General features: G+C 38.7%; 1 protein-coding gene across 16 annotated transcripts in view; it reads left to right on the top strand.

Moving 5' to 3' along the window:
• The window catches only part of ADD1 (adducin 1), a 57,708-nt gene that overhangs the window by 26,438 nt on the left and 17,367 nt on the right, over positions 1-13,903 (top strand). For 10 of the 16 annotated variants that reach the window (XM_048943407.1, XM_048943404.1, XM_048943405.1 and 7 more), the window contains exons 2-10: positions 2,348-2,560; positions 3,648-3,810; positions 4,911-5,062; positions 8,155-8,235; positions 9,290-9,439; positions 9,683-9,826; positions 9,957-10,055; positions 10,426-10,602; positions 12,372-12,716. In XM_048943407.1, coding sequence (XP_048799364.1) covers positions 2,366-2,560; positions 3,648-3,810; positions 4,911-5,062; positions 8,155-8,235; positions 9,290-9,439; positions 9,683-9,826; positions 9,957-10,055; positions 10,426-10,602; positions 12,372-12,716 — 1,506 coding nt within the window. In that variant the 5' untranslated portion in view covers positions 2,348-2,365. The remainder of the gene's footprint in view (positions 1-2,347; positions 2,561-3,647; positions 3,811-4,910; positions 5,063-8,154; positions 8,236-9,289; positions 9,440-9,682; positions 9,827-9,956; positions 10,056-10,425; positions 10,603-12,371; positions 12,717-13,903) is intronic. The other 6 variants (XM_048943410.1, XM_048943406.1, XM_048943408.1 and 3 more) reach the window with 1 other exon arrangement.

The raw sequence follows: 13,903 nt of genomic DNA, 5'->3' as shown, positions 1-13,903 counted from the left end.
AATCTATCATAGAATCATGGATGATTTGGTTTGGAAGGACCTCACAGCCCACCCAGTCCCAAGCCCTGCCATGGGCTGGCTGCCCCCACCTCATCAAGCTGCCCAGGGCCCATCCAGCCCGGCCTTGAGCTCCTGTAGGGATGGGGCATCCACAGCTCTCTGTTGGAAAGTTTCTGCTCCCAGAGGAAGGCTTTTTGTGCACTGAGCTTCCAGCCGTGGCTTTCAGTTAAGGGTGTGGTGTCCCTGACACACTGGTGCCAAAAACAAGCAGCATGGCAAAAAGTCCATTGCAGCTTATCTGACTTCCCCGTCTGCTCTGCTTAACTGTTCAGATTCCTTTTATTTTCTGTCTGTGCCCGTGTTGCTGAAGGTCTCACGGCAGAGTCCACCTTGCCTTCCTCACAAAGGGTTTTTGAGGAAATTTGTGGATAAATTTCAGTGGCTTCAGTGGATGTCTGTAGAACTGAGCTACAAAGTGGATGTTTAACCTCTGCTGTAAAAGGACTGCCTAGAGATGAATGCTGAATTTCCTGTTGATTATTGCATTCCAGATCCTTCTCAAAGTCCAGATTAGAATAGGAATAACAGAAGCTCAGTGCAATGCCGTGGTCCCATTTGGGGATTGCCTTTGTGAGGTTGCTGGGAGCAGCGTGGAGCCAAGAGTGCGGATGTGCCGTGTTCTGGGTCTGTGCTGGGCCATGGTGGGGGTGGTTGGGTCTGCAGAGCACCTACTTGGGTCTGCAAGCTGTTGTTTTACAAAAAAGAGTCAGAGACATTGGGATTGGCAGTGGAGCTCAGAGAATAGGCTGTGGAATGGGGTAGTGGGTGTTGAGTGATTTGTTCACTGCGTTTTGGAATGGCTGGCAGACCTGTTTTCTAATGTGAGAATTAGAGGGGTTGAGATCTACTGATTCTAATGTCTCAAAGTAGATCATTTTTTTCACTGCACTGATTTTGCTCAACGTATTTTGCATTTCAAAATAGCTTACTTTTTCTGTGTGCATCCACATCTGAGGTGGTTTTAGCTAATAAACATGCAGGTATATGGCTAATCCAGTTCACAGACAAGCACAATTCAAGACAAGAAGCTAAGGAAAATTTTAAAACAGAGGTATGTGTCAATATTTACCAGCTCTAACGTGCAGCAGGAGAATCATTATTTAGATAATGATACATACAACCTCTCCCTCTGCATCAGAAAAAGAATTGCAGTAACTTCCAGTATCAGCAGATTCTGATGGTACGAATCCTTACAAAACTGAAGGTACATAATGAAATGAGTAGCTGAGATTGAGGTTTTCCTGCCTGTTTGAGTCCCTGGTCTAAATCAGTATAACTGAATTGAGTCTGTTTGATCTCAGTGGGGCAGGGAGCTGGAGGCTGATACTGAATTTCCTTTATCTATTCCTATATCTGCAGGAAAAGACCTGCAGGTTCACTTGGCACATTTATTGGTAACGTTGCTAAATACCACGAGGGTATGGGATTTCAACTTGACATATTTTATATGTAATGTACATCAGTGCAGCTTGCTGAACAAATTAAATATTTGCAGTTCTGTGAAGTACAGTTTGCACTGGTGACATTTTGCTCATCGTGTGTGATGTGCGAAGAAAATTATCTTTTCTGAAAATGTTGAATTTGATACATGATTGGGAATGAGAGATCCGAGTTGTAAGGTGTTGCAGGGGCTGCTTTATCAAACTGTTAAGCTTAGAAAGCTTCATGAAATCTTCCAATTTTTGAAAACGGCACATTATAATCTTCATTTTTGAATGAAGGGTAGAATGTGCTGTGAAAACTGGGCTGATGTTACACAAAGGGCTTCTTGTGTGTGCAAGAAAGCTGCGTGGATGAGCAGTGCCAGCTGTTTTCAGGCTTTCTGGTAAACACCTGCAATTGTTTGTTAGGTGTAAAGCTGAAGTGAGCCCTGGCCAGTGGGCCCATTTCATTGACTTAAATGTCTGAAATTTAAACAAAGTTAATGTAGACATCATGTGCTGTTGCGGTGCTGTCTGTAACAAGATTTGAAAGACTTTTGTGCTTTGGAAAACCATGCTTTGCAGTCAGCTTCAAGAGCTGGATGTGGGTGTTTTTGTGGTGGTTTGTGTAGCATGTATCCACAGAGTACATTCAACTTGCATGTGTATTAGATTACATTTCTAGTCACATCTTTTAACACTGTTTTTTCTTTATGTTATTGCTATTCAACTGCAGAAACAGGGCTTTTGAGTTTGGGAGGCCATTCCAACTGTAGGTGGATTTGAACTTTTTCTCTGCAACAGGAAATGCTTACTGAGTTCTCCATTATTTTCTTGTTTAATTTGCTCATCTTTGTCCTCTTCAGGTTCCATAAAGCTGTACTATGAATGGTGATTCTGGTGCGGCGGTGGTGACCTCACCACCTCCAACAACAGCCCCTCATAAAGAGAGATATTTCGATCGAGTTGATGAAAATAATCCAGATTACTTGAGAGAGAGGAATATGGCACCTGACCTTCGCCAGGATTTTAACATGATGGAACAGAAGAAGAGAGTCTCCATGATTCTTCAAAGCCCAGTAAGAAAAGAAAACGCTCCATCTTTGAGGCGATGAATTTATTAGCTCTATTGTTTTAACTTTCTCTCAAGTTAGTAGCCCAATTTTTCTCACATTATCTGGTTGAAGTTTTATTGTCTGCTCATGAAGAAGCCTCTCAGACTTGGTTTTGGAATTCTGTATGTAAGCAGTCAGCATTCTTTTCATATCATCTATTTACTTACAGTAAAACATTTTTTAAAATTGCTTCGTATTTTAACATTCATTTAAGTATTGAAATCAAGTAACTCTCCTGAGGCTAGCTTATGCAAACCAGCTCTGTCCTGTGTTCAGGTTTTTGTCATCTGACTTTGGGAATATTATCATACATCTCTTCCAGAAGAGGTGCACAATTAGAAGTATTGAATAATTTGAGGATTATAGATATTTTCCTCATGGAGAAAGTTCACATAACAAAGCTTATTTCATAACGTTTGTTCCTTTTATCATAACTGATGGGAGACTTTAGATACAGAATGTGTTATGATCTGTCTTCAGCAAGAACAGGGTTGTGGTGGTACATCTGCTGGTTTTCAGGTGGGACCAACTTCTTTGATTTATTATTTACCTACTGATAGGAATACTTATATTTCAATTTGCAGTATTTTTTTTCAAAAGCAGCACCTACTAACAATCTAAAATCTTGTTTTCCTTCATCCAGTGATAAAGAAACACACGCATGCACAGGTACAAAGGAAAGTATTGTTTCAGGATGCAGTGACCATGTGTTCCTGCATGCCTTCTTGACTCAGTTCCCTCTGAACCATACTGATGTATTCTTTTTCTTCCAATTACTTTTCTTCCAGATTTGGTTTTCTTTGAATTCAATTGCGTGTGTTACTTGGAGAGAGAATATTGAAATTTCCATTTACAAAAAAATAAGTTTCCCGTATTGCTGTTGCTACAGACAGCATCATTTTCAAATGAAAGCGTGCACCCAGTAGTGCTATGCTGAGCTGTTTTGGAGAAGAGTTATAGCACATTTTCATTTAGGCACTTTATAGAAACTGTGTTTGAAAAGCTGAAGTTTGCGTGTATGTACTTTACAGTATGCAATGTCCTGTTGCAGGCTTTTTGTGAAGAATTGGAGTCTATGATCCAGGAACAATTTAAGAAGGGGAAGAATCCAACGGGTTTGTTGGCTTTGCAGCAGATTGCAGATTTTATGACAACAAATGTGCCAAATGTCTACCCAGCAGCACCACAAGGCGGAATGGCTGCGTTAAACATGAGTGAGTGCACATGAACGTAGAGTAGTTGAGTTCTCTTGTCTGAAAGGCTTAACATGAAGACAGCGTTGAATGCTGTGAATTTCATTGTGTTCTGTGAAGTTCACATACTACCTTGTTCTCTCATTGGAACACTGCAAACAGAAAATGAGTGGATTCGTTTCTAAGTGACAGTGATACACAGTGTAATTTGTGTGTGTGATTTATATCAAAAGCCATCTGAAGAAGAATGTCTTAATTGAAAGATAAGCCTGATAAGTGAACATTAGTTGAAAATGTAAATGTTTTAATGTTTACCAGCTGGATTGTCTACAGGAAGATGAATCTCAGTCATAGTCTGGTAACAGCAAAGGTCTTTGGGAACTATTTTTTGCAATTGAAATACTATTCACAGCTTTCTTTTGTGAAGTGGGAAAAGAAACATCAGAAAAAAGAGAAAAGAAACAAAAAAAGAAAAAAAAAAACAAACCCAAAAACGCACACATGGAAAGAAGAAACCACCCAAATATGTGTGAATATGTGCACACAGGTTTTGTGTTAGGATAAAACAATTCTGTGCTCCAGAATAAATCTGTAGTTGAGACGATCTCATGGCAGATTCTGCTTTATCACAGCTCCTCTGAATCATGCTTGTCAATGCACTGTAACTAGACTTATAGTAACTGTAATGCTTTACTATAATCCTCTATTTAGCTTGCATGTATTATTTCTCAATTAAATGACCTCACTGGGTGTATAATACTTCTTTCCAGGGATAAAAACCCGTATGTTTCAAAAAGTGGAATATTTGAGGTTGCAATTCTCTGTTATCAATGAATAGTTGTATTTTATATGGGATTTTGCTAAAGAACTTATTGCCACCTTAATCCCAATGAACATTAAAGAAGGAAACTTGTGCTGGCTCTACCTAAGATCTTGTCAGAGATCTTAATTATGTTGATGTAATATACATTATGACACTACAGTAATTAAATCTTGCTCTTCATTTCTAAGGCTAATATGTTGATATTAACTAGCAAGAAAAGCCATTGCAACTGTGATGGCTGTTATTGTGTTCTGGCTGACACTGAACACAACTGCCTTGTGCTTTTTTCTCTTCTCAGGCCTTGGCATGGTGACACCAGTGAATGATCTCAGGGGGTCTGATTCCATTGCTTATGAAAAAGGGGAGAAGTTATTACGATGTAAATTGGCAGCTTTCTACAGATTAGCAGATCTCTTTGGCTGGTCTCAGCTTATTTACAATCATATAACAGTGAGTATTGAATCAATGGAGAACTGAACCAATTGTTTTAGAATACAAGTGAACTGACTCCCTCCATCATCTGTCTTTTTCCCTTTGTGTGGAAGAAGAGCAAAGTGGTATTGAAAGCAGTATAATAGTGAAGAGATTAGTCATTGCATCTCAAGAATAAGAACTGAAATGGCTTGGATGTCAGCTACATAGTCTGAATGTAGTCTTAGGAGAGTGAAAGTGAAGAGTCTTACAATGAAATTTAAGGTTCTTAAAAGACTGAATCTTTGAGTATCTTAAATTGTTTGAGTAATTCTGTGTATTATTCTGCAAGCTGATGTCTTCATTTTCGAAGTGCTAAGCCATCTTTTCATTGGTAATACTATTCAATTTCATTGACAATTCTCTTCAGACTTCTTTGTAAAAGAAACTGTAGTATTTCAGAACATGAGTGGACTGTTTAGCTTAGTGTTGCATGCCAACAGCTTTCTTTGTGACTGAGTAATCGCTGGCATCTGTAATAAGAATGACAAGGAGGTCAAATCAAGGAGGTTTTGTGTCCCAGAAGGATGATCAACATGAGTCTCATGAGTGAAGTCACAGCTGTGGTGTGCAACTCAGTCAGTTGTTTTCCTAACAAAGCTGGATTGTTGTAGGGTTTTGTTCCACATTGTAAAGGTGGTCCTTAATGTATTTTCAGTTTTTAATTGCAATCTGAATGAAATATGGCAATTTAATTATTTCTGCTTTCTGAGATTTCAAGGTGTATTATGAACTGATGAAGATAATAAGCGATATGAGTAGGTGCAGGATCAGGCAGTGCTGATTAGACCATGTGGTTCTTTTACTGAGGGAACGCATCCAACAGAGTGGTTCTTGTAAACAGCTGATTTTTCATACATGACGTGAGAATTGCTTTTGTAAAAGGAATATTAATGCTGTAAAAGAATAGCAGGCAAGCAGTTTTAGAGATGGCTTTCTAGTGTCATATTTAGCCCTGGGAATATTTGAGTTTAGATACTAAGTTAAGCGTAATGAGGAGCTGTGTGCCCAGAGGCATAACTAAGGCCGTATAATTGGGAAATAATGCATCAAGTTTGTTTTCTTTTACATAGGAGAAGGAAAGAGAGCTTAGATAATGAAGTTGGATAACGTGTTAGCAGTTTAGTTGGAAGGTAGGGCACTTGGAGTATGAGATGTTGGAAATGTTTTGGATGTATTTTGCTTTTGAAGGACAAAGTAGTGTTGGAAAGTTTTTGGTTAATCGTTTGTCACCAGCAATCACAAGTGATAGTTAACTCTCTTATGCCTGGAAGGTGACTAAGATATAATTTACCTTGAGAAGTTGATGTGGAACAGGGTTGTTGCGTTGACAGAATAGTCTCATCTTTGTTCTGTATGCTTATATATGAAGTGGTATTGTGGAAGTAAGGTGCTCTTCAGAATGTGGCAGATGTTATCACCTGATTCAGAGCTGGATTTTGACTCCAGGTTTTCTTTCCTTGTGAATGAGTGATGTAATTTGTAGGTGATCACACTGAAGTTAAAGGCCACTAGTGTACTTCTTGGAAAATAGACTAAAAAGATGAAAACAGCCTTCTGTGAGGAGTGTCACTGTGTAAGATGGAGGAGAAATGCTTTGTGAGCATATGAGAGAGCTGATTGCAATACCTCTGCTTCTCTGGATCCCTATCAATCTGTGTGTGGAAGTGTTCAGACTGGTGCAGTCCTGACGCAGCAGCAGAATTACAGAGTTACCAAGAGCTTTCATGTCAAGTAAAAGGATTTGTAGTAAACATGGGTGCCTCCAGGGCTAGGCAGAATTTGAGACTGCAGGTTTGCTGCAGCTACTTCATTCACTTGGTCTTGGTTTGCTTCGAGGGCATGAGTTGTTTATGGGATCTAATCCTGAAGTAGGGTGGTTTGGGAGATGCTGCTGTTTGTTTATCTTTTTATGTGCAAGCTTTCTCATTAGCTTTTGGGGCATTTTAATAATGCCTGTTTTTTGTTTTGCATAATTAAGTAAAAGATTTTCTAGGTCATCTAAAACTCTGCAATGGAGAATTATTTTGGTGATTCATAAAGGTACAGGTTAACTTGAACTAGCTGGTGCAGTTCAATGCTCGTGTGCTATGGCATGTAATCAGCTGGTTATCCAGGAAGGCAGATTTGTACCATAAACTTTCAGGACACTGATCAATTACTTGTTAAAAAAATTATTTTCCTGCAGTAGGAAGTACGGATCTATTTAATGTTGAAAGCAGTAGAAGACCTGAGTGAGCAAAAAGTGGGTGCATCTTGAGGCAGTGGAACGTTTGTGGGTTGGATGAAATTACCTGCAGAGCTTCCTTCAAACTTCAATCGCGCTGTGTTGACAAGTAGCAAAGTCGGGAACTTCATAAAATTGTATCTAAACATCGTTTTAAAAGATCTCCGTGAGCTCAGAGAAACACATGTCTGAAATGAGCAGTTTTGTTATCATGACTTATTTCTTTTAATTCTCCATTTTAACTCTCCATTGAGAAACTCCTAAATTATCTGTCCAGTACTTTCCATGGTGCAGTGTTGAAACTGATGCATTCCGAGCTGTGAATGTTTTGAAGTCAGCATTATTTTTGTATTATGAACTTGGTTATCTCACATGGCATCCCAGGACCAGTGGTGAAACCCTACTCAGCATCAAGAAATTTTAACTCTGTTGGCCAAATTCTTAAATTTTCTTACTTTTTCTTTTATACTTTCTATTTTACTGGAGTGTAAATACAGTTGAAGTATAAATTCATTCTTAAAAAAAAAAAAGCAACACCTTTTTGCATTTATCACCATGTCATTCTCTTTATCTATAGTTATCTAGTTGTCTTTTCTGCAGAACGTAAGGACTTTGCAGTGTTCCACCAACCTGAACAGCTGGCCTGCACCTACCATCTGAGTGTTCAGTGTGCCATAAGCATGTTGACCATCTATCACAGCATACTTGAAAGTTGTATTGCATGTGCTATAGCCATACTTGCTTGTTCCATACTCAGGAATTAAAAGTAACTTCATGTTTTTGGGCCTTCTTGTATACTTTATTAAAATATTCCCAATATCTTAACTTTTACTCTTATCCTTAGGCCAGAGTAAATTCTGAGCAGGAGCACTTCCTCATTGTACCTTTTGGACTTCTTTACAGTGAAGTTACTGCCTCCAGTCTGGTAAGCAGTGATAACTTTTCACATTTGTAAAATACATACAGTTGAATGTTTTCTAAGTGTTTAAATTCTGTCCTAGAGAATACTTCTTAAATTATTTTTTTACATGTTTAGGATTGCTTTATTGAGCATGGTTGGCTTTGGTACTGCTGAGGTGTCTTTTAAGAAAGATTTCTTTCCCTGTGTTCATCATCAGATGTCCTCCAGCTGATCAAGACGTAAACAGGAACCAGACCTTTTGAGTAAACTAACCACATCATACCCTTGAAAAGCATTGGCTGCTGAGTCAGGCTTGTTAAGGGAAACAACATATATTTTTGACACAAATGCCAGTTTCAGTGTCAAGACATTCTGTCAGATACTTAATTCAGTTGACATTGTTTAATCATTTAACAATTAGCTGAGACTGCAGATAAACACTCTTTTTGAGTTTTGATGGTAGTAGTTGAAGACACTGCACTCTTAACTGTTAGCTCAAGGGAAGCCTTTTGTAAGCATCTGTCTTAAGTTTACATTGCTGCTGAAGGCAGCTTGAGTTAATGCAGTGGGCTTCCTTATGCTGGAACAAAATGGAAGCTTTCACACTACTCTTCTGCTTCGACTCCTTTAAGATCAGTAACCTCTAGCAGAGGGAAGAGGTGTTTGTGGAGCAGTAACCTTTCAGACTGGTGTTCCTTGTGACAGTAAAGGTCCTAAATACTCCCCCTTTGGCTTTCTGTGAAGTTTGGCTGTTCCTTACACAACTCCACCTTTAATAGCCTGTAAAATTTTAATTAAAAAAACTGTAAGAAAAGGAAATGAGGAAGGTAAGACCTACCCTTTCTTGTTAGTTTGGATCTTTTAGAAGAGATTAAGGAACACATGCTGGCTTTTGTGTTGTTGGGTGGGCTGATTTTTAACTTTCTCTGCTTGCTTTTATCTTTATAGCGGAAATGTAAGTGCTTGTTAAAATAGAATAACAGAAGAAATTTATTTTTAAAGTTTCAGAGGTAGATGCTGTGTTAAATCAGATTTCTGTCAGTTTTTGATTTATGAAACAAATTCTTTTCATTTCTAGGTTAAAATCAATATTCAGGGAGATGTAGTTGACCGTGGAAGCACTAACTTGGGAGTAAACCAAGCTGGTTTTACTTTGCACTCTGCAATTTATGCAGCTCGACCTGATGTTAAATGCATTGTTCATATTCATACCCCAGCAGGGGCAGCGGTGAGCACGTTGTTTGGTTTCTGCTGTCTGTGTTCCATTTCCCTCCCCACATGCAAATGCATAAATATGTCAGTCTCTTCTTAATCATTGTTTTGCTTCCTTTATGGCTTCTGTAGTGGTCTAATATTTGCCTATCTATCTATCTATATTTATGTATATAGCAATAGTTTTCCAGATATGTATATACCTTTTTTTTTTTTTCCTCTTGAAACAAGTTAAGTGTGTTGTTTCTATATTTCTCAGGTTTCTGCAATGAAGTGTGGCCTATTGCCAATATCACCTGAAGCCCTTTCTCTAGGGGAAGTAGCTTACCATGACTACCATGGTATCTTAGTGGATGATGAAGAAAAGGTGGTTATTCAGAAAAACTTGGGACCTAAAAGCAAGGTCAGTAATTACAGCTGAAATTAAATGAGGTGTGGGGGGGAAGGGAGATGTTATTTAATGAGGATCCATATATAGTTCACTGAAAATACTTGCATGATTTTTGTTAATCTTCTTTGCAATGACTCTCTAGGTCCTTATTCTAAGAAACCACGGCTTAGTATCAGTTGGAGAGACTGTTGAGGAGGCTTTCTACTATATTCATAACCTAGTGCTTGCCTGTGAGATCCAAGTAAGAATTTTAGTGTTTATTTTAATACTACAGTCTGCTGTACTGACCTTCAAACAGATTAATAGTTGTGCATTTTACTGGTTAAGCTATTGATCTAAATGAAGGCAGTTATCTGTCAAATCATTATATCATCCAAACATCCAAAGCACTGGTTCTACCAGCAGTATCCAAATACTGAGCTAGAACCACTGCTATGGTGTGAATCCTTCTAAGAGTGTTTTTTAGAACCTTAAAGCAACTTTTATACAGTTGATTGGCTTACCTTTAAAATGAAGTAGATTTCTTTTGGTTTGTTGATTTTTACTTGTTTGTTTGTTTTTCTTTTCCCTCTTCCCTCAAGAAACTAATAGTTGATTGTATTGTTTTTAAGGTACGTACTCTGGCCAGTGCAGGTGGACCAGACAATTTAGTGCTGTTAGATCCTGGAAAGTATAAAGCCAAGTCTCGTTCCCCTGAGTCTCCATCAGGTGATGGTTCTGTATCCCATCCGAAATGGCAGATTGGTGAGCAGGAATTTGAAGCTCTTATGCGAATGCTCGATAATCTGGTAAGGGAGACCTTGTTGTCTAATTGTTTTGCATGAGAATGTATAAAACACTTAGATGCAATGAAGTGGACTGCAGGTGATTAGGGTAATTTTATACAGCCTGCAGCCCATTCCTTCCCAAAGATTAAAGGCTGTCAGAAAAGGAGACAACATGAAAAGCATCCAAAGAATTCTTCAGGTGTCTTATGTGGAGACACGACTTTCCTTGGTATCTGTTGTCTGATGGTTTTCGTTTTAGTCAGGCAGATCTTTGTGTGATGTAACATTTCCATTCAGTCCTTTGTTTCTTATCCCTCTGTTCCTAGCCCCTCCCAAAATATGTAAAGTAATATTAGGTGCAGAGCCCAGAATGATTTGATTTCTAACTTATTAGACACTACAGATCCTAGAAGAGCCCAAGAGGCAAACTTCAAAACAAAGAAATAAATTCATCTTCAGATAAAATGAGTAAAATCTTGTCTGTGATGGATGAGCACCTGCTAACATTTGTTATCCAGCTGTAATGGCAAAGATGAAACTCTTCCCATAAGATGGCTGCCATTGTTGACTGTTAATGGTGGTAATCAACACTCCTAATTTAATTTGATTTTCTTTATAGAGTAAACTGTAGTCTTCATGCTAATGCATATGACCTTAGCAGGATCCAGGCTGACAATGATATCTGAAACATTTTTATCATATCTACTATGTAGTAAATAATGTTTTTTCCCCTTAGGTCAGTGGCCTATTTGTGGTATGGAAAAAAAAAATCTCCCTACTTCATAGCAATTTGAATATCTAATATTTTCATTATGAGATGGACTGATCATTGGTATCCTGAGGTCAAGAAAATTCTCATCGATGCAGTGAACAACAATCAGCCTGTTAATGTAGTTAACTAAGGACAGTGGGCTCCCTTTGTCACTGACTGGTATCTTTGACAGATTCATTTGGATTTCATTTTCTCTAGGGAGCATCAGTTATATGTTTCTTATTGCAAACAGAAAGCAGGATCATGAAGGGAAGTAGCACAGCATTATTAGGAGCAGAAGAGCATGAAGAAGCTTACTGTCATCTGTCATAGGCCCTTACTGTTACAAATAGCCACATAGTAGATTGGACAGTTAGCTGCATCAGGCAGTAGGTAGGAGTCAAGATACACTTCAGTCATTTAAAACATGGAACAGCAGCCAAGATAACATATGCTTACATATTGCTTAATGCATAAAACTTACACAACAAAAACTAAGCCCAGGTATTCATGGCTATAGGGTTTCTTTATAGTTTTGTCTCTAAAGAATTTGAGTGCTTTGAGAGACTGTTCATGCTGTTTTTCTTTGGAGATACTTGGTAAGGGGAGGCTTCTTGGATAAACTGTTAAATGCCCTTTTCTTAGGGAAAGTGCTGAACAAAATGTCTGAGAAAGCAAAGTCAAAAGGAAATAGGATGCTACTATTACAGGAGGTAAAAGGGGAAAAAAAGAGAATTTTGGAGGAAGTGGAAAAGCATACATAGGGAATGTAGATATAAAAGCAGATCTTGTTGAAAAAAGAAACCTTCAGTTTTATAAAACGTGCTGCATTTTAGATTGTTACGAGTTAGAAGAGATCCTTTTACGTGCCCTATATTTTTATCATCCAATTGCTTTTTACGTCCTTGCTTTTTAGCACTGTGAGAAACAGCCAGCAAATCTGATTCATACTTTTGTTTTACTGCAGTCAATGAAACGCAATAACTTATTGAAAACTATGGTGATGGGGAAGGCTTAATTCTATCTTCTGCTCCTTCAGGGTTACAGAACTGGCTATCCATACCGATGCCCTGCTCTGAGAGAGAAATCTAAAAAGTACAGCGATGTTGAGATTCCAGCTAGTGTCACGGGTTACTCCTTCACTAGCGATGGCGAATCAGGCACTTGCTCCCCCCTCAGACACAGTTTTCAGAAACAGCAGCGAGAGAAGACAAGGTGGCTGAACTCTGGCCGAGGGGATGATGCTTCTGAAGAAGGGCAGAATGGTGGCAGCCCCAAGTCGAAGACTAAGGTGTGGACGAACATTACACACGATCACGTGAAACCCTTGCTGCAGTCTCTCTCGTCCGGTGTCTGCGTGCCAAGCTGTATTACCAACTGCTTGGTCTGTGCCTACCTTACTGTTCATAGTTAGATGATGTAGAGCAACTTGGGGTGGCTGGCACTCAGAGGCTTTGGGAAGAAAAAGATAACTCTCCTAATTCTTCTCTTCTTTCTCACATAAAAAAACTAAATTGCGTTTTACTAACCACTTCATTGGGCTTTTCTTAGATGTGAGTTATAAAACCCTATCCCTTCATAAGGCTTAAAACTGCTTAAAACTTTGAAGCATCTGGTCTTCTTTTCTTCTGGCTTTTCAAGCTGATGGCCAAACAGATTGATTCATGGTTTTGATTGAGTATGTTCTGCATTCAAATAGTTTAAGGACAACATTGTTAGGAAGCTGCTCATTCTATCTGCACGAAAGCTTTTCAATGAAAGCAAAAATGGAAACTAACTATTCAGTGTGTTGTACAAATAACAAAACGTTACCCTCTGTTACATATGCCAACGTAATTTGCAAGCCAGTGGAGGTCTGTAAGTATGTGTGAGAGATAGAGTTGATTTCAAAGTACTTAAGTGTTCTTTTTCTTTAAGCAGTTTTTCTTGCAATGTTCTTGAGCTTCCTTTTCTGTCTTGCTTACTATGCTTTTGTCTTCCCCAAAGCCTCTGAGTGTTCACAACCAGCTGCCTTCTGCATGTAGTGTTGCATGTAAGTAGATGGCCATAAATGGAAAGTCTTTCCTCCAGTACCAGCTGGGTGCGGCATGACTAAAGTGCAGCTCAGGCCATCAGCAGGCACTAATCGATAGATTCTGCAACGGTGCTTTTTTTTGTTTATCAATGCTGCTTACAGTTAAATCTTGCACTGAAAGATATGTTAATTAAGAAGCAAAACTATCAAATGCTTTCAAATGGACATCAATACTGTTGGTTTGTAACTGTGGTTTTGTTATTTTCTTGGGCATATGCAGGGCTTCTAAATTGCAGGCAGGGATTTGCACGTGAGCAAGCTTTTGTAACAGCTGACTTCACACCTAGCAAATGAGTTCTGTGGTGTTCCAGTAGTGATAGTATGTATGGTAGTAGGGTGGTGACAGATAAGTTATGAAAGATAGAATTGGTGCTCTTGAAAAGGAAATATTCCTTCCCCTTATTTACCCTCTCAGAATTCAACTTTACCTACAGTCGACTTTAACTACAGTCAGAGTTCTGTATCTTTGGAATACCTCCACGCATTGAATACTCAGG

Source organism: Lagopus muta, chromosome 4, assembly GCF_023343835.1.
Source record: "Lagopus muta isolate bLagMut1 chromosome 4, bLagMut1 primary, whole genome shotgun sequence".
Classification (NCBI taxonomy): domain Eukaryota; kingdom Metazoa; phylum Chordata; class Aves; order Galliformes; family Phasianidae; genus Lagopus; species Lagopus muta.
The sequence above is the reverse complement of the archived record's forward strand: the minus strand, read 5'-3'. Positions and strand labels throughout refer to the sequence as shown.